Source organism: Phaethon lepturus, unplaced genomic scaffold (assembly GCF_000687285.1).
Source record: "Phaethon lepturus isolate BGI_N335 unplaced genomic scaffold, ASM68728v1 scaffold9495, whole genome shotgun sequence".
NCBI lineage: Eukaryota > Metazoa > Chordata > Aves > Phaethontiformes > Phaethontidae > Phaethon > Phaethon lepturus.
This window is the reverse complement of record NW_010539918.1, coordinates 302-25,138: the sequence shown is the minus strand read 5'-3', so window position 1 is coordinate 25,138 and position 24,837 is coordinate 302. Positions and strand designations below refer to the sequence as shown.

The window sequence follows — 24,837 nt, the reverse complement described above, 5'->3', positions numbered from 1 at the left end:
GGTAAGGGCCTCCGCCAGCTCCCTCAGTACTCTTGGGTGGATCCCATCAGGCCCCATAGACTTGTGGGTGTCCAGGTGGTGTAGCAGGTAGTTAACTGCTTCCTCATGGATTATGGGGAGTTTATTCTGCTCTCCATCCCTGTCTTCCAGCTCAGGGGGCTGAATACCCTGAGGATACCTGGACTGGCTATTAAAGACAGAGGCAAAAAAGGCATTAAGTACCTCAACCTTGTCCTCATCCTTGGTGACAATGTTCACCTTCACATCCAATAAGGGATGAAGATTCTTGTTGGCTCTCTTTTTGTTGTTAATATATTTGTAGAAGCACTTTTTATTATCCTTTACAACTGTGGCCAGACTGAGCTCTAGCTGGGCTTCTGCCTTTCTAATTTTGTCCCTGCTTGACCTAACGAGATCTCTGTACTCTTGAGTTGCCTGCCCCGTCTTCCAAAGGTGATAAACTCTCCTCTTTTCCTTAAGGCCCAGCAAAATCTCCCTGTTCAGCCAGGCTGGTCGTCTTCCCTGCCAGCTCGTCTTGCAGCATATGGGGACCACCTGCTCCTGTGCCTTTAAGATTTCCTTCCTGAAGACTGTCCAGCCTTCCTGGACCCTTTTGCCCTTCAGGACTGTTTCCCAAGGGACTCTCTCAACCAGTGACCTGAACAGGCCAAAGTCTGCCCTCCGGAAGTCTGTGATAGCAGTTTTGCTGACCCCCTCCTTCACTCAGAATCGAGAATTCTATCATGTCATGGTCGCTAAGCCCAAGACGGCCTCCGACCACCACATCTCCCACCAGTCCTTCTCTGTTCATAAACAGTAGGTCAAGTGAGGTACCTCCTCTGGTAGGCTCACTTACCAGCTGTGTCAGGAAGTTATCTTTCACACACTCCAGGAACCTCCTAGACTGTTGCCTCTCTGCTCTGTTATACTTCCAGCAGATGTGCGGTAAATTCAAGTCCCCTACAAGAACAAGGGCTAGCAATTGTGAGACTTCTATGCTTGTAGAATGCTTCATCTGCCTCTTCATCCTGGTTGGGTAGTCTATAACAGACTCCCAGAGGGATATCTGACTCATTAGCCTTCCCCCTCATCCTTACCCATAAGTACTCGAGTGCGTCTTCACAATCATTGATTTCTATACAATCAAAACTCTCCCTAACATACAGAGTCACCCCACCACCTCTCCTTCCTTGCCTATCCCTTCTGAAGAGCTTATAGCCATCCATTGCAGCACTCCAGTCATGAGAAGCATCCCACCATGTTTCTGTGATGGCGACTAAGTCATAGCTGTCCCGCTGCACAATGGCTTCCGGCTCCTCCTGTTTGCTTCCCATGCTGCGTGCATTGGTGTAGGTGCGCTTGAGCTGGACTATCGATTTTACCCACAACTCTGGCACGGCACTCCTAGGCTCACCTCTAGTGAGCCTGGTTTTATCCCCTTCCCCCTTCAAATCTAGTTTAAAGCCCTCTTGATGAGCCCCGCCAGCTCATAAGCAAGAATCCTTTTCCTCCTTAGAGATGGTTGCACTCCATCTGCTGCCAGCAGGCCTGGTGCCATGTAAACTGCTCCGTGCTCAGAAACCCCAAAATTCTGCCGATGGAGCCAGCCTTTTACGACCTTTTGTTTCAGATATTCTTTAGGTCTGGTTTTGGTGCCCAAAAGCTTGCTCAAAAGTTTGCTTGTGCACCTTTTCTTAACATCAGCGATGTCAGCAGCATCGTTTACCATATCTGATTTGATCAATGTAGCTATCACAACACAACCATTGGAAGATGGAAAATAAAGCTATTAGCTGTTGACATGTGTTAATTAGCACAACATTTCCACAAACAAACTTTGTCTTACCTTTGCAGCATTAGTGGTGTGACACAGAGCTTTTCATCTACCTTTCAATTCTGAATCACACTGCAATTGCACTGCTGATTGTTAGGCCAGAAGGATCCAAACCTAACCGTCTGTGCTGGAAGGTTCTTTTGCCTGGCATTTATTTTGGAAAGATACCTTGAAATATTCCTTTCAGAAGTACTATCTTTCCTGTATCTACATTCATCACTGCCACAGCACCACAGTACAGACATTTTTATTTCCTAAGCAGGGTTGGATAAGCCAGCGGTAACTACGCTGCTGAAGCTGAGCCTGAAATGCAACACCTACTAGTGGATCAGAACTGCTGGTAAACTTACAGCTCTGAGGTTTGCTAGTGGGCAGAGCTGCTCAGTCCACAGGAATATTTTCAAATGACATTTCCCTAAAAAACCAAACAAACCACAGGCTCCTTTTGCATGTACTCCTACCAGCGGCAGAAACCTACCTATTTGCCTTACTTTGAGTGCCAGCAAAAACATATATTTAAAATGAGTATGCACCTCCTTTTTGCTCTCCTCTCAGCTGCAGATTCCTATGCTGCTTTCCTGTTTTCAACCATGACCTCATAAATGTAATAAACTCACAGAATATCACATTTTTCCCTAAGCCAGCTGTACTTTGACTGCTGAACATTGCCTCATGTCACGATTCTGAGTCATAATATCATGATATTGTAAGTCATCTTTTCCCTTTGCCTTCCCAAGCTGTAAATTCCTCTTTTATTTTTCCCTGAAGCAGAAATCAGAGCTGCGTGCTATTCTTCGAAACCCTTACTGACAACACAAGTAATAAAAGAGTATAGCAGTAGATCCAAAATACATGTCAGAGGATTGACCAAGTTCTTGAATTCCTCTCAGTAAGCCAGAAGATAATGACAGAAAATTAATTTTCTATTTTATCTTCACATTCTCAACTCTGCTATTCCTTTTTGCATAATTTTAGTAGCGTACCTGGGACTGAAAACTACCACAAGCGGGCAGCTGAGGCTGCTAGTGTGGAATGAAATGCAGAAATCTTACAGCGTGGTACTTACATCTCTGGGCACCATGGCTGGCACAACAGAAACGTACATCTTTGCTATGTAAAAGAATATTGGGGAGAGATGGCTGTTGACCAGAATATACTGTGCTGCAAGCAGTACAGGACAATATAAAAGCCTCTGGAGGCCAGTACAACTTAGAGGACTACTGAGTCCCTGTCAGTTCTGCACAGGTGACAGAATGATATCCACATTGACAAATGACAACATGAGAAAGGATGTGGCTTGGCATATACTCTGTCTATATTTACAGTTTCTGTATTCAAATGTTGAAAAACAAAGGCCTTGGAAAACTATCTGTGGGTTAGCTGTTTCTTGTTGGAGGACCTGCAATGGCACTGACGGACTTTGATTTCAAGTCCTTGAAAATGAAAGTCCCTAGTTTGAGGGATCTGTCAGTAAAATCAAACTAGGGAATGACCCTCTCTCTTTCAGTTTGCTTTCATATTTATCTTTGGTTTATATCTCACCCTAGAACAGTTTCTTTCTTAAAAGTATTTTACTTTCTTATGTGCAAAAAGATACAGACTTTTCCCACTAGGAGCATAAAACATTTGATACTACAAATGCCCAAATCACCCTGTAACTTGCTAACAACATCCTGATGGAACATGCATTTTCAGCATTCGTCCTTAATTTTAGACCAGAACTACAAGAAATAGAAATATGGAAGCAAAGATCAGAAAACTGTTCTTGAGCTATGTCTGTTATGAAAAGGCATCATTAGGAAGAAGAAAACATATGAGCGTGAACCCAAGGTTCTTACAAGATCCTTGGGTCATAGAAACTGGCTTCAGTAGCTCTATAAAAATTTGTACCAGCTGAGAAGCTGCTTTCAGTGTCTCCTACTTCATCAAATAGCCTATTTCTTCCTTTGTTTCATCTGTAGAGGAGAGTCTTACAGTTCTTTAAGATCAATGGTTGAAAAGCACTGTGGACAAGCATTATTTCACTACTTTTTCTGCACTGAGCAGTAGGGTCACCACAACTTACAAAAGCCAGTCAACAGCAACAAGCAAACTGATGTCCTGGGTAGGAAGACCCACTGCAGTAAGGATCAGAAGCATAGTAACAAGTCCTGCGCTGGGAATACTGGCAGCTCCAACACTTGCAAGGGTGGCGGTCAAACTGCAAAACAAAAATCAAATGGGGGTAGCAGGAAAAGGAAGGAACATACACTTTCATTGCATATTCATGTGACCATTAGGAAAGTCTTATTTTTAATGCGTTCTTCCCAGAAAACTAACAACTATTATGATAAATCATGGTAAGTTCAGGCTGTAGTTTTCACGCTTGTGTTTCACCAAAAATATTTATTAGGGGAGGCCAGATCTATGTGAATGAATGTCTGTGCTCCAAATGTTTGTAAAAATACAGACCATAACAAATATCAACATCATTCGGCAATCCTATGAAGAATGGAAAATAAATATCTCAGAGAACAGGTCAAAGGGAGAAAATCAGGGAAGAGAAGGAGGGAAAGGAAAAAGGGAAAAGGGGAAAGGGGAATGGTGAAAGGAAAGAAAAAGTTATCTTTGTCTTTTTAAACACAGACATGAGTAACATGGTTGTACTTCTGTGGGTGTATCCAACAAATCCGAAAGTGCTTCCAACACAGAAGTAGGGGAAAAAGGTCTCTGTGAGGGAAATCCTCAGCCATTAGCCACTGAATTAATCTGTGAAGATACTACCCTGATTTAGAGCTTGCATATGGCCAGGTCTGACCTAGACAGTCCAGGTTGCAATATGTTTGTCAGGTGTCTGGGTTAGAGTGCAACCTGGCCTACTAAACACCCAGGTAGGTCCAGCAGGTATGCAGGCAGGATGCTCTGCTCTGCTGTCAGGCTCTGTACATGGTGCCAGCTCCTCAGGCATTTCCAGCCTGAACTGGTAAGGGATTGCTTTCAAGGTCTGTGAGGAAATGCTCCTGCCAACATTCCCACAGCAGTGCTTACAGGGCTGGAAGGGAATGAAGGTAGCACTGTTAAGGACTAAACAGAGTCTGGCTTAGCTACCATTTCGAAGATCACCCTCCCCCAAAGAAGACAGGAAATCAGAGGTTCTACTTAGAATCACAGAATAGTTTAGGCTGGAAGAGACCTTTAAAGGTCATCTAGTCCAACTCCCCTGCAATAAGTAGGGACATCTTCAACTAGACCAGGTTGCTCAGGGCCTCATCCAACCTGACCTTGAACGTTTCCAGGGATGGGCCATCTACCATCTCTCTGGGAAACCTGTTCCAGTGCATCACCACCCCCATCATGAAAAATTTCTTCCTTCTATCTAGTCGAAATCTACACTCATTTAGTTTAAAACCATCACCCATTTGTCTTATCGCAACAGGCCCTGTTAAAAAGTCTGTCCCCATCTTTCTTATAGGCCCCCTTTAAGTACTGAAAGGCTGCAATAAGGTCTCCCCAGAGCCTTCTCTTCTCCAGGCTGAACAACGCCAACTCTCTCAGCCTTTCTTCATAGCAGAGGTGTTCCATCCCGATGATCATCTTTGTGGCCCTCCTCTGGACCCGATCCAACCGGTCCATGTCTTTCCTGTGCTGAGGGCTCCAGAGCTGGACACAGTACTCCAGGTGGGGTCTCATCAGAGTGGAGTAGGGGGGCAGAATCATCTCCCTCGACCTGCTGGCCACATTTCTTCCAGTGCAGCCCAGGATGTGGTCCTTCATGTGCCTTAGCATAGCTTCTAGGAGGATCTTTTCCATGATCTTCCCAGGCACAGAGGTGAGGCTGACAGCTCAGTAGTTCCCAGCGTCCTCCTTGCTACCTTTTTTAAAAATGGGTTCAATGTTTCCCTTTTTCCAGTCTCCAGGGATTTCACTTGACTGCCAAGACTTTTCAAATATCATGGAGAGTGGCTTGGCAACTACATCAGCCTATTCCCTCAGGACTCTGGGACGCATCTTGTCAAGTCCCAGAGACTTATGTATGTTCAGGTTCCTCAGGTGGTCTCAAACCTGATCTTCTCTTACAGTGGGAGGGACTTTGTTCCTCCAGTTCCTGTCTTGCAGTCCATCCACTTAAGAAGTGTGGGAAGAGAGGTTGCCAGTGAAGACCGAGGCAAAGAAGTCGTTGAGTACCTCAGATTTTTCTGGCTGACATACCCATAGAAGCCCTTCTTATAATATTTTCCATCCCTTGCTGAGTTCAGCTCTAGCTGCACCTTGGCCTTCCTGACCACATCCCTACACAATCGGGCAGCATCCCTATACTCTTCCCAGGATACCTGTCCCTGCTTCCACTGCCTGTGCCTACATGACCAATATGAAGGAACTAGAGCTGGTCAAAGGCTAATTAAGTCTTCATGAATTTATGCATGGGACATTTGAATATCCTCAGTATCACAAACAGGATTTGACAGACAAAACCTAATAACCTTTCATTCATTTGTATTGCCACCTCAAGAGATAGTTCTTGTCATATTGTTGTAGCAAAAATGCTGTACTGCATAGAGAGGAGAACCAATGGCTTTCTTAAAGATAGACCAAAATTGCTGCCTGCTTAGTAAATGTGAGTCACTAAGCTTGCTACACCAGCTTTGAAATGGTGAGATCAGGAAGAGCTAACGACCGAGTCCATCAGAGAAGTAGAAGAGGAGTAACTCGAGTTGAAGCCTACCAAATCTCTTGGACAACAGCTGATTCCTGACTTGAACTTCCCTTGTCTCAATTTAGTTTAATATGTGGACTCTCTGAAATGACTGTTTTCAGTCTTAGCAACAAATATGCATCATGCACGTCTAGTATCTGCCTTCATTAGAAGCAGGCCTGAACCTTTTACAAACCTTGGCTTTACTATTTCAGGAGTTGGAGCAGGAGGTAAAGATGTGGAAAATATGGAACTAGTATAGCTGGGCAAGAAACATAGAATTAGACATCCCTTTGCAGGACTTTCTTTAGTGTTAAAGGGGTTTAATAAAAGAAAGGTGGGTGTGTGAAATCTACAGGAAGAAGGCAAACTTGGTAGCCTTCACTTGTGGTTTCCATTTTAACTATTCAAAATGTTAGGCCTGGTGTCTTCATCAAATTTTCCATTGTAAATTAACTTTAGTTGCAGCAGTCATAACATGACGATTTGATATGAAAAGAATAGAGCTAATATTGGCTGGGTTAAAGATAAAAAGTCTGAAAGTATCCAGACCATGCTGCAGGCAATCTCACCCTCAGGCTGGGCTATTCTCATTCCATTTTATTTGCTGTTCACCAAAGTCACAGAAAAAGTACAGGCAAACCTAAATACATGGATACATTTTTTAGATACACTTTTTTCTTCCAGTGTATATAAACAGGTACATTCTAGAAAGTTAATGCCCCATATATCACTTGTAGTGTCCCTCTATACTAAAAAAGGCATTGCATTGGACAGAGAATGCTGTATTTCACATTGTATTGTCAGCTGCAAAACCTTTTGTAAAACACCACCAGCATGCACTAAGGCTGCAAATGATTGAAAATGCATTTTGAGAACCAGGATCTATGTATATGACATTCCTTTGCATATCATAAGTAGAAATTCATGGATTTCACAGTGAATCCCACAGCTACTGAGAAGACATCCAACCCATAGCTTCACATTTTATAGTCTGTAGAAACAAAGCCTACAAGTATTTTGAACTGACCTCACAGTAACTATCTGACCTCCATCCAGCTCAATTCCATTCATCTGTGCTATAAAGATGGCAGCCACAGCTTCATAAAGGGCAGTTCCATCCATGTTAATAGTTGCTCCAACCGGAAGAACGAACCTTGTTACACGCTTATCAATGCCTAGATTTTCTTCAAGACACCGGAATGTGACAGGTAATGTTCCAGCACTGAAGGAGGGAAAGCAAAAAAGTAGAGGAAACATAATTACAACATAATATATACCCATAAAGGAGCAAAGTCAGAAATTCTGCTATCATTGTTCACATTTTCTAATTCTACCTTCTGCTGTGATTCAAGCCATTTTTAGCCAATTTTAAAATTAAGCCTACACTTAGTTGGAGTTGGGTCAAGACATGAACATGACTTGAAGTAGGGACGAGAGCTTGAGAGAGCATAGATGAATTTTTCAGACTCATTTATGAATTATTTCTTGCATTTCATTCAAAAAGACAAATTCCAGATTTTTTTTGATGGACAGAACTATGAGTGCAGGGACAAATCCTAAATCTCTTTAATTGTGAATTTTCTCTGAAGGGAGAAATCAATGTTGCATTAAGGAATCAAAAAGCCAGGCAAAAAGATGCAACCCACGGAGTTCCCAGACACTGGAGGAAAGGAAAGGGTATGAAACACAGCTGGAGGATAGACTAGAAAGATGACTAGAAGAGGGGAATAGCTCCTTGCACAGATCCACAGTTCCTTGCCTTTGTTCAGGCTCAAAATAAATTCACTTGCTCAAAATAAAACACCTTCACCAAAAAACACTGCTGAAAACAGAACATACTCTTTTTCCCTGTAGATGCAAATATCTCTTACTTCTTCCCTTCCCTAGCAGGACTGCCTGCCTCAGGCAAAGGACTTGCTGCAACAAGCATGAAACTCAACACAGGAACATGTTTTAGTTCCTTACTTTTCTGTGTTACCTCTGAGGTCAAGTCCATCACTAAATGAAGTTGGTTGTTGCCTGAGAAGCTGTTCAGAAAAGAAAGTAGACCTGGGGAAATTCCTTTTAACTGATATTTCACACAGAAGCAGCTGGAGCACATCTGGTGTGGTTTATTTACTTTTCTTCATTTCAGTTGGCAGAATTTCTCAAAGGTCGTCACTATTGTATCCCACTAATTCTGGTGTCATTGCCCATTTTTGTAAAATACTAATTTCCCCATAGAAGAATAAAGGACTAGAGTCACCAAATTTTCTTAGATGAATACTCACAGCATATTGTTTCTAGTGCCTTGCAACTTCAGGATCTTTCCAACTCATTCATTCATCCACTACCAAAGAGATGATACTGGGTACAAAAAATGCAATCTTTCCATTTTACAGATAATTAAACCATGGAAAATTGAGATTAAGGAATGATTGAGATACCTAACTATAAAAATGTAGTGTCAAAATACATGTCCTAGGTTATGTGGAACAAGCACATGAGGCTGACCTATCTCGCATGGGATCTATGGAAAACCCAAATCCTTCTGGACCAGTAGATGCCCAAGTCACTTCCTAAATGACTCCTCTTGTCCCACATCTATGGAAATATGAGTTAGAAGATATGAGCTTCTAGATCCCCACCTTGTGCTCAAATGACTGGACCATTCTTTGTTCACAGAAGTGATTTTTTTAACCGGTTTGTAAGCCAGATACATGGTACCAACCATTTGTGTTCTAGCATTTTTACAAATATATTTGTAAATATGATTTATTTTACTGTGTTTTTAATCAAAGGTCATCAATGCTTAATATTCTGTGGGTTTAGTCAAATCGGAGAGAATTCATACTTTCCAAAAACAATGTAGTATATTCTCTCCTAAGTTACTCTGGCAGCTATATTTATAGCAGATAGAAGAAAATACCTAGTGGGTCATTAACCAGTTAATCAGTTTTCAGGTCAGTTCCTGGATCACTTTGCCACCTACAGCAAAGATATTCCTATATCTTATTAAAAGAAAACCAGAATAGAAAATGTAGTTTGCTATCACACATTGAAACTCAATCAGATAAGGTTCTTTTTCTGCAGAAATACAAGTCCCACCTTACCTTTACTGTTACAAATAATCAGATCATCACCACAAAGTATGTACCAGCCATGGCCTACTATTGTTGCAATGAACGCCAGTGGGCTTAGCAGGCAGGGGCTATGCAAATATCTTCCCCCTTCAGTTCTTCCACCATGAGCAAGGACAAATGGGTGCAGGCCATGGAGACAAGGTTTATTAGAAGAGCACAATACTTACATGCCTTCCATGGTTCCTCAGCCTGGTCAAAGAGCTTTAATAGCTCCCCGAATAGGAAGCATTTGCAACTTCCAGAGGTATCTGGTTAGACCATATGATGGTGATTGTTGTCATGTGGTCACTTGCCTGTGGTGCTACAAACTGGTCCACTTCTGCTTAGCCAGAAATTCAGATCTGGACAGCAGTCGGGTGGTACAGCTAGTATCCAGGTAAATCCATGTGCTAGAATCACTTAGAATCCCCTACATTTTTCCAATTTGGTACTCCAGCAGAAGAACATTACTTCATGCTGAAAAAAACCCCACAAATGTTGTGTATGGGCACTATAAATTTTGTCTTGAAAATCTAAGTGGAAGCTTGAACACTTCAATGAAGAAATGCCTTAGGGAATCTGTGGTTTAGTGAAACTCCTGGACAGACTGTATCTCCTATAATCCCACACTGTTTATCACAGAGCCACAGAATTGTTGAGGTTGGAAGGCATTTCTGGAGGTCACCTATTACAACCACCTTGCTCAAGGCAGGGACAGCTAGGGCAGGTTGCCCAGGACCATGCCCAGACAGGTTTTGTGTATCTCCAGGGATGGAGACTCCACGACTCCTCTGGACAACCTGTGCCAGCATTCAACCATCATCACAGTAAATAACAGTAAAAATATTTTTCTTGTGTTCAGATGGAATTTCTTGTTTTTCAATTTGTGTCCCCTGTTTCTCATCCTGTCACTGGGCACCACTAAGAAGAGTCTTGCTTCATCTTCTTTACACTGTCCCATCAGATGTTTATGCACATCCGTAAGGTGCCCCCAGAGCCTCTTATTCATCATGGGAGAAGTTGTTCAGCAGAGTGTTTTGGCTTGACCCAAAGAGGCAGATAAATTACAGTTCTTTCAAGGCATTCCTGAAATCAAGACTGCTCAAGTCTCTGATGGTCAGTTTTGAGCTAGGCTTTTTCACCTTTTTAATTAATATGGAAGATCAAATTTTCTTCAGAAATAAAACATTTATTGAACAAAACAACTTTAAAATACGGTATTTAACTGAAAAATATTTTCAACTCAAGATCTACTGACTACCCCAATGCAAAGCATCAATTTATTACTGAGCTGAGTTGCCTACATACTTTGTTGAGTCTGTTTCATGCATTAGTAACAAGTCTAAAATGCTCAGCTCTTCAATGAAGTCCCCTTATGCTGCCAAAATAGAAAAAGGATTCAAATGAGAGGTTTTTTCGTTTCTTTTTTGAAACCTAGCACTGTTTATTTTTTTCCCCCCAATGCAATGAGATTGGTCTTAGCATGCTTTCAAAATAAATATAATTATCACTGTCTCCTAGTTGAGGAAACAAGTACAGAGCTAACACAATTTGCACAAGTAATTTGGACAATGCCACAAAAGAAGATAAAAAGTGGGTCTCCCAACTCTCTGCGGTTGGCTTGTACAACCTCTCTAAAAAATCCTGAAGGTGTGTGGTTATTTATATTTATTTCAACATGTCTGGACCAAAAATAGTTTTTATTCAATGCCATAAAATGATTTTGCAGTGAAGGTCAGAATAGCAGATGTATTATCTCTGAACAGCAGCTAATAATCTGCTAAAAAATAAAGCAACCTGTTATTTCTCAAGTGTACCTGGAAGCTGTGCCTAGTGCTGTGATCCATGCCTGGAAAATCCCAGCAAGGAATGAAAATGGGCTTTTCCTTGTTATCACAAAGTAGAGCAGAGGCAGGAAGATCCCTCCATGGATGAGAAGACCCACAATCACAGTGACCATGTACATGCCAAGTTGCCTGGCAACTACTTCTAAATCCTTTATTGCAATGATTTTTCCACAGATCAGGCAAGCAATGCCCAAAGGGGAATACCTGGAGAAGGAGAACAAGCATAGACAGAACTAGTCTTTGCAGTGTAGTCATAAAAGTTGTGCTCAACAGATTATAGACTGCAGAAAGAGTAGAGGGCTCTTAGGCTTAACACTAAGATGGCAGATCAGGAATTGATGGAACAGCTTACACATCTTTTTAAAAAAAAAATGGCTGTCTCCAGCAAATTCCCCATCTACTACATTTTATTCCATCCCACTGAATGGCATATGCATTTCCTGAATAGTCTTTGATCCTGGAATAACATCGTACAAGAATACTATAATGTTACACAGGTTTGGACATTATGAAGAGTGATGCAGTATTTGTTCTTAATACATAACTTTTACAACCCATTGCTTATCTGGTTTCAGGGATTTCCATTATTTGCTTCAGTTAAACTGTTTGTTGAAATGAATTGCTTTTATCTTGAAGGTTGCAAATGTTTCCACTATGTTCTTTCAATAATTTAGACAAATGCTTTTTACTTTATGGATTCTTCATTAATTATGTGCTTTACTTACTTAGGGGAGGGTTTTTGTCACCTCAGTCATGTGATTCCCCCATGGCATAAATGGAACTTTTAAGTAGGATGATAACGGTAGCACAGTATGTTAATAAAAAAGTTTGAAATGAATGGATATTGTTTTAAAAATAAACATAATAATCAGCTATAGTGAAAAATGCCTAAAAGTGCATGGATAGAAGACAATATTTATACCTGCAGTGGTAAAAGTTAGTATATGATATATTTTTAAGTGACATTCACTTTATCCGTTTTCTAAAAATCAAGCTGGGAGAAAGTAATGTGTGTAATGTAGAGAAACAGTAAACAAAATGCCCCTCTGAAAACAAATGGTAATGAGTATTTTCAAAAGTGATTAGTAATTTGGATGCTTAATTAAAGACCATACAAAGGAAACTGACTTTCAGAGTGCTTCATGTTTTCTGTTAGGAACTTCTCATGGTTTCTGAAGCACATTGCTTCAGAAACCTGGAAAGCCCTCAGTCACTTGAAATGCAAAGGACAACTGTTATACCACTTATCATAAAAAGCCAGGCTTCAATGAACTCAACAAAGCCTAATTCTTATAAAGAATTACATGGTGTCAGAGCCAGATGTCTGATTTGTTTTATGTTTGTGTAGAAATGCCATGCTCCCGAGAGTCATGAGAGTTGCCATGAGACTTAACAGCTGTCTGTGCAGAGAAACCATAAACCAAACAAAATGTAAGTCTGCATAAAGTGCATTTGTCTTTATAAGCACACATAAAAAGCCCTCTTTTGGCCACAAGAGTTCTTTAAAAATCCTAGACAGAGATGAACAAGTGGAATTCCCAATATAAGCACACATAAAAAGCCCTCTTTTGGCCACAAGAGTTCTTTAAAAATTCTAGACAGAGATGAACAAGTGGAATTCCCAACATCAATCTCCTTTCTCAGAAAAAAGATAAATAAAAAGCACATCATTAAAAATAAACATTTACAGTAAATTTCTTTAAACTTGAATATTTCCTGCCATTGCAACACGGCTACTAGAGAAAATTTATACTGTAGGCAAGGTATTATGTCTCGGGTGTACCAACTAGTGCTAAGTGAAGTAAGAGTAAATTCTAGCTCTTGAAGTGTTACGACAGTATAGTCACTGTCTCTCTACAGAGAGTCAAGAGCAGCAGGTTACAATAACTACTGAAAGCAGTAGGGCTTTGTGAATAAAAACAACTGTGTTTTTATGCAGCAAGATTATCTACAGAAAAGCAGAAGCATAACAGGAATGCAAAGTCATTGCTCCAAGTTCTTTTTTTTGTTCTACACATTTCCACATCGCTATTGCTATCTGCATTGCTTCTCCATAACAGTCTCCCTTTGAAACCATGATGATGCTGAAGACTTGTGCTTCACGCACCCTATTCCGTTTTCTGGAAATCATTTCCAGGGACACCAGGGAATCACAGAGATCAATGAGCCATGATATGTGTGTTGTATTTGGAGTGGCTATTTCTGTTCTCAAAGACCTAGGAGAATCGAAACTCAGTAGTACAATGCCAAATGTAGCCGTGTGTTTTTATGATCTGAAAAACTGGCTTTGTGTGATATGGCCATGCTTGGCACTGTGCACAAAGAGCTCTAGGGAAGCCCTCGGAAGAAACATCTCAAAAAAAAGAGAGAATCCCCTTCCAGAAATGTAAACAAGGGCTCTGTCTTAATTGGGTAAAGTAACTCCCTTGAAAGCAAGCCAAGCCCGATTATTAAGAATGAGTATACTTCAAAACCAGGACAGATAGCTTCCAGTGACCCCATTGCACTGAGGTTGTAAAACACAGATTCTGCAGAAACTGAGTGGAGGGACTACACATCACTGAAAACCACTGGAATTTTATTTGGTGGTCAAGTATTTTTACTACAGAAGGCAGTGAATAAAGTGTGTCTCCAGTGTGTCTTTGTAATTATACCTCTTAGCTAATACCCTGGGATTATGCTAACCACTAAGGAAGATTTGGGTGTTCTTATGTGGGGTGTTCTTGCTTGCTTAGGCGTCCTATGTAATGAACTTCCATAATCAGTGGCATTTGAAGGCCTTTGCTGGTACCTGCATGTATTGGATTTCAGTAAACAAAGAACAGAATACCTTCAGAAATATTTCAAATTGGGTCCTAAATAATCCTCACTGAATAGAAATAATGCTGCTGTGGTTCTAACATACTTGTCAAAGCTTTCAAAAATGAACTATTTAATCACATTGTTTACTAACAAACTGTGGTCACTGTATGCTATATTAGGGTTTTATGAGGTTCTTTTAAATCTTTTTTTTGTTCTGGAAGTTAGAATTCAAAAACTTACCACATGATCATAGTTACTAACTTCATTACAATCTCATTCAGGATGTTGAAGAAATCCACCATCATCTTGGCCTGTTCTCCCATTTTCCCCATAGCAATGCCAAAAGCAATAAAGAATCCTATCAAACCTATTGGGAAAAAATTGCAAGACAAAAAAAAGCAAGTAAAACCATGTTTTTAGGAAGTTTTTGCATCTAGTCAATGTCTTGATACTAGCTGCTAATCCAGAACTATAGTGTATTACACATCTCTTGAGTCTTTTTGATAAGGACTCACTCTCAACTTTCATGATCATATTCAGAACATCTTTTATCTTCATTATTTTACTAGTTTCCAATTTCACAGCCCAACTATGTTTTTTTCTTTTTTCATTAATTGTTCTGATCATCAAAAAAATACCTATACCATAATCCTCTCAGTGCCATGCAACTGTTAGAAACCTCATAGCCCCTGGCAAATGGGAGAGGCAACACAGCACCATATTATGACTCATCTTTGTTGTTAAAGTAGACACTAGAGACCAAGAACATATTTCTAAACCTTTACAAAAGTCCCTTGACAGATTCAACCTACAGACTAGTCAGTCCTGGAGTACAGGGAAAGGCAAAGCAGCCCCAGAACATAACTTTTGCAGGCCAGGGGTATTCTGGTTAAATAAAGGTGGGGGTGGGAGGAGAAGGTGGGTATTGCACTTTAAGCTAAGCCACAGAACTCCCATTAAACAGATTAACCTCACTGAAACCAGCTATCAGTGGATACATAATCATAGAATTCAATATGAGTAACATTTGGCTCCTAAATTTAAATGCTAAGGTGTGAAAGTCTGGAGTATTGGACTATCAGTGTGAAAAACCAACTGACTGCATCTGTCATATATTACTTTGGAAGTGTCTCTCCAATGCTAACCTTTACCATTCCACAATTTTCAGTGTCCATGGTGGGATTATTAACTGATACGGACAGATGGTTTGAATCTTCAGCCACCTTTTGAGGATAAACTTTCAGTCATGACAAGAGTTCAGTATTTAACAAATGTGTGAACTCAGCTAGGAAATTCCTAAGGAAAAATCCATCAGGACACAAAAGTATTCAAGTGAAAGGAATTTCAGCTACCACTATTCTGGGAAAGACAGGCTGTCCTATATCCTCACATTGGGTTTAGCAACCAGACTTTTTTCTTCTTTTTTTAAAATCCAACCTCCTGGCTAGAAAGTCATTCTTTAGCACCAAGCTATCTTTGTTGCGTCACTTGAATATGAAGTGAAGCATATGTTTGTGTGCTGCACCGCATAAAGAAATGATGAAAAGCTTTTCAATCAACAACCAAGTAGCTTCCTGGAATTCAGACACTGCATCAGAAAATGTTAGTAGGTGGTTTTGTTCGTTAATACCAAATAAGCTGCTACATTAGTCACTAAGAGTCAAGTTGGTTCATATTTGCAGGAATTTGCCTGGCTTGTACAGTTTATGCAAGCTGGATGGCAATTCCCCAAAATTTTCACTTCTTCATTCAAAACCAAACCACACCAAACCAAAAAACTCTGCAACATTTGAGAGTCATTGGTCAAAATACTACAGCAAACCTACCACCTAAACTGTGTACTTCCTTTTTGTAGAAATTGTATTCAGCCCTCTAGCTCTTTACTTATCCATGACCAAGCCTGCACAAAACAAGTCCAGCACTAAATGTAGTGCATCTTTCACATTAGAAGTACTCTTTCATTTTAATGCATAAGCAGAGCTCCAGGAAAAAAAAAGGCAGGTGAGGGCAACAGCATGAGCAATGAGCTGCTGCCTCACGCAGGGTACAAAATGCCAATATTTGCAGCTTTGAAAAAAAGCAGCTCCTCTGCCCACAGATGTTGAATGGAAGGAGGAGCCGTGGAGGCAGGCAGAATACAGTGGTTCCTGGCTCTTGTAGAGCACGCTGCTTTGCAGAGGAACAAATCATCTCTGATCAGCTTACTGGTGCTATCTCCCCCATGTCTATGCAAAGCACCCACTGCCAACCAACTCACCAACACCTGGAGAAGCTCTGCAGGCACAGCAGCCACTGTGTCAGCAGGAGCAGCCCATGAGCTGTTAGGAGTCTGTAAGGGGCCATTTGCCCCTACAAAGTGATGGCCTAGTAGTGAGATAAAGCAGTGGTTTAGGTACTGCCACATACTGTCCCACTTTGAGGACGACATCTGTAAACACAGGTGTCGGCCTCAGCCCTATGGACATGCTGCCGCAAAGCCCATGTATCTTCAAGTGTAGGTGTGCCAATGAGGCTACAAATTGAAGGCTAATTTGTGACTGACTTTACCTACATACAGAAAGTAAGAAGGTGAAGGAGGAGCACTCCTCTCTGGGCTGACAAAATGGTGAGTCTAGGAACAGAGGAGAAAACAGAAGTGGTGTGGTGGCTTTTTGTTCCCCTGCGCCCTCACCCCAATCTGAACAGGGGCTTCAGGATATCTTCCTGATAGGCAAAGCCTTTATACCACCCCCACGTGTTGGCTTGTCCAGACAAGATGGCACAACAGCAGTTGTTCATAATGTGCACGTGGTAAAGGTCAGCAGCCAAGATGAAAGGAGGAGGGAGTCGTGACTCAGAGATGTGTCAAGCCTCTCTGGAATTTTTCTTGGGTGGTGCGGTTCACACCCCTCCTCTCACTTTCAGGTTCTGCCTCAAGCCAAATTCTAGTTCAGCATGCCTGAGACACCTACTGGAAACAACTGAGCTCAAATTCATCACAGGGTGGACAAAGCACTGGCTCCTGAAGCTCTCCCCCATACTGTTTTGCCAATATGCATTAGTATTAGTCTAGGTAGGCTACTTCTAGGATGAAAGGATATTTTAGGTACCTCCTACATGCTTCCCCACTGTACTCCAATTCATACCTGCAAAGCTGCCAATCCAGAATAATTCCCTTGATTGTTTCTGTGATACAGTCATACTTCTAGTAAGACCTCTAGATTTTCATCTCAGAGACCAATGGGCAGCCCAGTAGGTGATAACATTTGATGATTACTTGGGGAGACTAACCGTGCACTGAAGAGCAGATTAGATAACACTGGCTACCCAGCCACAGCCAAAATCTGTGTCATACATATGATGTACATATTTGATAGCAAAAGTTTCCCTACCCAGGACATTCATGCCATCCTTAAATTCAAGTCCTTTCTTAATGACCAGCTGGGCTTCTGGTGTTGCTTCACGCACTGTCTCATTCATCATAGCAAAAGCAGAGTCAGTGACATTAGGTGGTCCTTCAATGGGTGGTGGTGCCAGTACTTTCTTGGTGACGGTTTGGATCTGAAAGCAATAAAAAGGGAGAATGAGAACGGAAACAGACTGAATGTAATCCATATGGGAAATCAGGAAATAATAATAGTCTTGAAATTCCAGGGAACTATATTTTTAAAGGATTAGACATGCATTCCACAACCTCTTACCCCCTCTTTCAAAAATAAGTTTGCTTTTCAATTGTTCCAAGTGTCACAAATTCCTGGGAGTCTTCCTCATTACTCTAGTGTGAAAAGTATGGCAAATACTTGTTCCTTACCACTATAATGTAACATTTTACAGATAGTTAGCCCCTTTGTCCAGATGGTTCACAAATGGTGCTTCACAGATTGTATGTTACATGTTGATACCATTTATTTAGTACCAAAAGGCAGACATCCCTAAGATCAGTCACAGCAGCAACTCTGCAGTAAGGCTTGTTATTCAGGATGGTCTGCCAAGCTCAGGTTATCATAGTTTGATAGACAACTTGAATCAAAAACTTAGGACCTTTCCAACACTTCACTTGGTGACTGCAAGAGCTCAAAATGGAATATGCACCATCCCCTGAGCTCTCTAATTAAAATATTGTAAATGACAGATCACAGAAAAATCATCAAAGCTGCCAGATACCTATTAAATTAAATCTGATCACCTCAAAAAAGAAGACATCAGCATCTGAATATTTCTGGAGCCCTCCTGGCACATGAAAGGCAGGGTCAAGGGAAAGATGAGAAGGAATGGTAGGGGGACAAATGTGCTCGAGTTTACGGCTGGGAAAAAAGGGAAGAGGGAGTGGAAAAAGAGAGATCGGTGAGTTGCTGCTTTTAGAAGCGATGTTCTCCTCCCACTTCACACCTTGAGTCTTTCCTGCCTCTTCATGGCCCTGGGACAGGCAAAATGGTTAGGAAGCTATGACTGGTTTGCCATGGTTTCCCATCTGCTCCCTACTTTCCTTGTTCCTAGAAACATGTTTGAGGAAGGCATCAGAAACTGTGCATTAGCCTTTCAAAGAACATTTGCACCTCTTTCCTCTTGAGATGGACATTGTAGTACTATGGATGATGATTCAGATTTGATTTTAAAATACCTTATGTCTCTCCTTTCAAAACCTGCTGTCTAAATCTAGAGAGGGGGATGTAGTCAGAAAACCTACATAGCTTTGTATGAGAAACTCTTCAGTTGTCCTGAAACAATCCAACATTACTGCACGTTTACATTTTTTTCAGAGTCTAAATTTATCTGAGGGATGTTGTCAACACAGTATTTTTTATGTGAGGTATCCAGAATATAAGAACCGAGTCACAGAAATTAAAGTTAAAACATTAGGCTCTACACACTCACAAATTCCACTACAGTCACTTAAGTCAAAGGTCCTCAGCCCTCCTTTGCCCAAGGCCACAGTCACTAAAAATGCTGAGCCTAACATCAAGTTTAGATTCTGACAACACCACCTGAGGCCAGAAAAACATTTAAATGCCACAGTCATATTTACAGATGATAGTGTCATTCTCTTTCATGACACATAACTTTCAACTTAAAGTCATAAACTTTCAACTTAAAGTCATATGAGTGTGGTTTTAGATATTTCTGGCTTAGATTTCTGAACTAAAATAAAAATGTTTATGAGTGCTAGCATGGCAGCTGCAAAGATGTGCAATGTGTCACTGTGAAGGCTGGGTAACTTCACACTGGGGATGCCAGTATTGTATCTATTGCTAGATACAATAGGGATTTACTTGCCTAGAAACTAGGCTTTGCAGCACCTAGCTTGACCCTAGAAACTAGGAAGAACTTTTAAAGAGATAAACCCACTTGGATAAAGAATAATCTGGGTATAGCAGCAAACTTCAGAAATGTCGGCTGGAAGAGCAGTTTTCATTATAAATTAAGACTTTCTTGTGGACCATACAAAAATTCAAGAGTATTGAGAGTTCAGTTTGCAAATGGACTGCCTCAGAATTGCAAGTGAATCCCTTCATTGCTTTCTGTCTGGTCGCAAGGGAAGGCCAGTAAAACTCCTCCACAGACCACAGCTACACAGTACCATTGCTGTGCACCCTTCAAAATAATTCTTCACCAGATTTCTGTAAAAGATTTCTTCCTTCTAAGGCAACCTCAAAACACTGAATGCTCATGGAGAGGGTCTGTACAAATGTAGGAAGAAAAAGTATGTTCTGACATCATTAAAAGTAGTTAATTTTCCTCCTAAATAAAGAGAGTCACCAGTAAAGCCTAACTCCTTACTGAGGAGTTCAGGGCTAATAGAAGGCACAAGTTCCATCTGAAAAGGAGCATGACTGATTTTGCAAATGAAAGGTGGCCTTGTGGCAGAGGCTTTCACTGGCAATTTGTTTGGAATCTGATAAAATTAAACACTAATTTTAAAAAATGGTCAATGGAACTGGTGATCCATAACCAGTGAAGTGACCTGAATATTGATATTACACACACTGAAAAAGCAATATTAAGGTTCCAAGAAAACTATTTGACATCGGTAGCTTAATTCTTCTTTCTCCTGCTTTTTCTCCCCTTTGTTGAGATATTTGACCACTTTCAACTGACCAGAAATTTAATTCTCCATTCTTCCACAGTTCAAATGAGGGAAAGAAAGAAAAAAACATAAGCACCTTGTTCTCCCCTCACTCAATTATGCAAAAATACATTTCATATTACATGTGATGTTTAGCTACCCGCAGTTTGACCATATGACTGACATTCCCATGATGATTTGGAAATATTGAGAATGTCCTCTCTTTAAACACCAAGGACTATGTTTTTTTATGAGGAAGTCCATGGAAAAAGTAAAGCAATCCAAGCCCTTTCGGCAGCTTAGCTTGCCCTCCATTCTTGCACCCTCCCTTCTCCCTCTTCTCCCTTCCCCCTCTTGTTTTCACTTTATTCTTCGGCCACAACCAGAGCTGCAGCTATCATGCCATTTCACACAGGAAGACTTAAGAACAGGTTTAGCAACAAAGCCTGTTCCATAAAAAAAACCCAAACAACTGCATTATTGACAAACAATGTAGTTAACAGTAAAAAGCGGTTTAGGTACAAGAAATATGCTTAAGCAGAAATTAGAAAGCATGCATTTTTCATTTATTTTATCCCTTGAACTGAAGCTATTTTGATTAAGCATTGGTGAAAAGCTTTCAGACAAAATTATCTACTTACAGAGCAAGCAACACATGGTGCAAGCATCCTTCTTTCCCAATATGCTTCAAACCTGGCCTGATGGAGCCACCCTGTAGGTGGGCAGCCACTTGACTGTATTTTCCCTACCTAGTCTGGACTCTAAGACAGCAATAGAAGTTATGAGAGGTTGGGTTTTGGGGTACATTTCCACTGGCAATCATCTGGAATGAAGATCATCCATATATTACAAACAGGGCATTGCAGAACCATCAGCTCTGTAACTAACAACTAAAATCCAATTCAACCTGGGTGAAAGATCCCAAAATTCATCAGCTGTTCAGGCCCAAGCCAGCATTCATGACTGTATATATTGTATAGAAAGTGAGTAAAAAATTTAAGTTTACTTAAAAACAAACTAAAAATAATCTTCTTTTAAAAAATCTATTAATTTAAATAATAACTACAACATAAACCAAAGCAACTATAAATAATGTTCTTTCATTTACATGCTCAAGACTTAAGACCTGTATTTCTCTGTGCATCGTCATTTATGTTATTCACCTAAACAATGACATTAACTTTACAGACATCCCTGGTAAGGAAAAAATGTAAAAAATACTACCAAGAAGTAGAAGGACTTACCTGCTGAAAGCATGCTTGGACTAGATTTTCAGGGAAGAGGTTTCGGATCAGATCCAAGAAAGCATCCAGACTAGATACTTCATCATTCTTCTTCCCTTGACCAAGCTGTTTCTTGAGTTTTGGATTCCCTGGATGGATGGCTAAAACCAAAATCACTCCCAGCACGGCAGCAATAATAGTGGTGGACATGTAGTAGACCATGGCTCTTGTACCCAATCGGCCACTTGCTTTAGCATCTAAACCAGACAGTCCTGCAGGTGTTTTATTTTAAGAAACAAACAAATATATTGAAACTCAATATTCAATTCAATAATCATCAAATAAAATCCTTTATAATTTGCAAGGTGTAATGACTGCCTAACAGGTGCCTCCTGAAATTCTCACCACTAGCTACATTACTGAAGCTTCTCCCTACAGCTCTTACGTGAACAATGTCTGCTGCTACTAATTTGAAGAGAACCATTCAAGACTCCATCTAATCGCAAAGAAGGCATGCGAAAATAAAGATCATACCATGTTTTGCCCTTGATTGCTGCAAACTGGTCATGGTCTGGCTGATACCACAGCCTTAAGAAGGCTAGGCTTGCTAGAGTCATGCCATCTTATTTGCAAGGTTCATTGCAGGAATTAGGTGAAACAGCATATTAATAAATTTCTGATGTTCAGGAAGTTAGTATGTGTGCATGTGTTTGCAAATAAATTCACTGGAGCACCTACGTATTAAAGCCAATGAAGTTAATCAGAAATTAACTCTGAAATACACATCGCAACTGCAAAATCCCTGACAGAATCACAGTAGTATTCTTCCCACATCACAAAAAGCAAACCAGGCAATATCTGTAGCAAGCATCTTAAAGTATTTATGGCTAATAGATCTTACCTGTGATTAAACTGGAGATAATTAAAGGGAGGATCAGCATTTTTAGCATCCTCATAAGTATATCTCCTGGGAAGGCTATTAACATGATGATGTCAGGATCAATAGGTGTTGCTAGACGAAGAAGTCCCCCACACAGTGCGCCCAGGATAACACCTGGAAGAAGAAGAGAGCAGGTAGGTAACATAAATATACCTGAATGCACATTGATAACCCAGAAGAACAGCCTAGAGAAAAACTGTTATATAAGGCAGCTGATTTTTGGTGCAGAGACAGATTTTGGAAGGCTTAGTCTTCTGATTAATACAAGGCTGTAACATGCTTGCCATGTATCTCCTGATTAAAGAGAAGTGGTCATGATGTAGAATCTTCTGCCAGCTGAACTTACACCTAATGTACTATTCTGCTTCTGCAAATACAAATTTGCTGAAAATCACAATGTTGTTCAGGTTTACTAATACTGTGTAGGCCTTGCAATACACTGAGGGATAGTCAATTATAATTCATATCATTGCTCTACAGCTGACAAAATTGAGGCACCAAGAGATGAAGTGATTTATACAAGGCCATACAGAACTGACAGAAGAGCCAAGGTTAGGACCCAGCTCTTCAGAGTACAACATCTAACTCTTAACATAAGAATGTTGAAATAATTTGAAAACAAGGTCATCATGAGTAGCTATTTTACAGCCTAAGAAAAACCCTGCAGGAAACCTAGAATAGTCTTGTGAGGAAAACAGATTCAAGTTTTCTTGCGGGAGTGTTGGAAGGGAGTACCTGATCTGGAATACTGCACATATAATTGAAGAAAACTTGATTCTTAGTACTCATTTGTTACTCCCTTTCTTTGATGGTCTGCATGCTTCTCTTCAATTTGTGCTAATGTTCTCAAATCACAAACAATCCCTTCATCACTTATTTAGATTTATAGAGTGATAACACCTGAAGCCCTCTTTCAGGATTGCGGCTGTTAAAGCATAGTCTAGAGGAAAAAAGGCCATGTTTACTTTCACAACATGGTCTTTGTGAATGGATATTTTATGATTACATCCAAGATTCCTTTGTCTTCCTGATCCCAAGCCCAAGTCTGAAGTGTAATAAAATTTGACAGCAAAGCCTGACTTATGATTTGCAGCAAATATAACTCTTTGAGGTATCAGTTTGATATAATGGAAAGTATATGTGTATTTAAAACTTTTTCTGGAACTGCATCAGACACCTTCTAAAGATGATTCAAAGCAATACTATCTACACACTTCAGCAGTACGGGTTTTGAAGACTGAAAAATACGGATGTGAAATTTGCAGCTCAAGACCAGCAGCAGCTGATCTTTCAAACAATAACAAAATAGAGACTGTCTATGAATTTGCTGCATTTGGCTGTTAGGCTTTCAGTGCAAAAGAAACAGGCAAAGAGCCAGTGAACTACAATAAAATGTTAAAGTATTTGGAAGCTGCTAAAGCCAGAGACAATCTTCAGGATGAGATCACAGAGCGCTGGCTTACAGCTACAGAGATGGAGACAAACCTTAAAAGCAGCAGAACACGAACGGAGAGATAAAAGATGAAGGAAAGGAAATTTTGAAGAATTTTTGTCTTTATTTCAAATAACTGAGAGAAAAAATGTGTAGTGCATTTAGTTCTACTGAATGATATTTATCTGACTGGCCCTGGGACTTAGATCACACTCCCTTCAAAACCAAATAAAGAATGTATCTCAGTGGTGTGGATTTGCTCTGTGTTGTGTCAGTAGCACAACACACCCCCGAACTAAAGTCATATCCTATTTACTCTCTGGCTGTTTAGCTGCAACAGCTGATGACCACAGACACTGTCTGTGCTACTACATGAACAAATACAGATACACATGGAATGTCCAGACTGGTGGATGTAACTTACCAAATACAGTAAGAGTCAGGAGCAGATTCCTGTGGAGTGACTGGCAGAACTGCACACATATGTTCCTGGATCCGTGCTCTGTTGGACTTAAATGACTTTCATGCATTCGCACTTCTACTTGCTTAGGCATATTGCTGGCACTAGAATAAAAAATGAAAATTAAGTAAAAGTTATAGCACAAGATGCCAAAAGTGAGAGAAAACTCTGGATTACTTCCATCATATATAACTGGGGAATCTGATGTGTATTCCATCACTTCCCATTTACTGCTCTGAAGAAGCCTCTGAAATGGCAATGTTTTGTCCTTTTAAAGATGTATCCTGTAAGGTTTTTTTTGCAGTTATCGCTCAAATGGTGGACATGTAAGCAGAACTAATACACCAGACACAGCATCCCAGCTGTGTCATAGACTAAACTATTGATCTTGAGACGGAAGATACAGTTTCCCCAAAGAACATGGCTATCTACTTAAGTAGGAGAGATGGCTAAGGAACAAAGTTTCTATTAGTAGGAAAA

The 24,837-nt window shown here is 40.5% G+C and overlaps 1 protein-coding gene across 1 annotated transcript in view; it reads right to left on the bottom strand.

Annotated features, from left to right (window-relative positions):
- The window catches only part of SLC1A2 (solute carrier family 1 (glial high affinity glutamate transporter), member 2), a 33,467-nt gene extending 9,016 nt beyond the window's left edge, over positions 1-24,451 (bottom strand). The window contains exons 1-8 of the mRNA XM_010287276.1: positions 24,322-24,451; positions 22,427-22,579; positions 21,547-21,797; positions 17,631-17,799; positions 14,500-14,626; positions 11,428-11,661; positions 7,537-7,731; positions 3,900-4,034 (exon numbers count right to left, since the gene is read on the bottom strand). Of these exons, the coding sequence (XP_010285578.1) occupies positions 3,900-4,034; positions 7,537-7,731; positions 11,428-11,661; positions 14,500-14,626; positions 17,631-17,799; positions 21,547-21,797; positions 22,427-22,579; positions 24,322-24,451 (1,394 nt within the window). The remainder of the gene's footprint in view (positions 1-3,899; positions 4,035-7,536; positions 7,732-11,427; positions 11,662-14,499; positions 14,627-17,630; positions 17,800-21,546; positions 21,798-22,426; positions 22,580-24,321) is intronic.
- Positions 24,452-24,837: the final 386 nt, after the last annotated feature.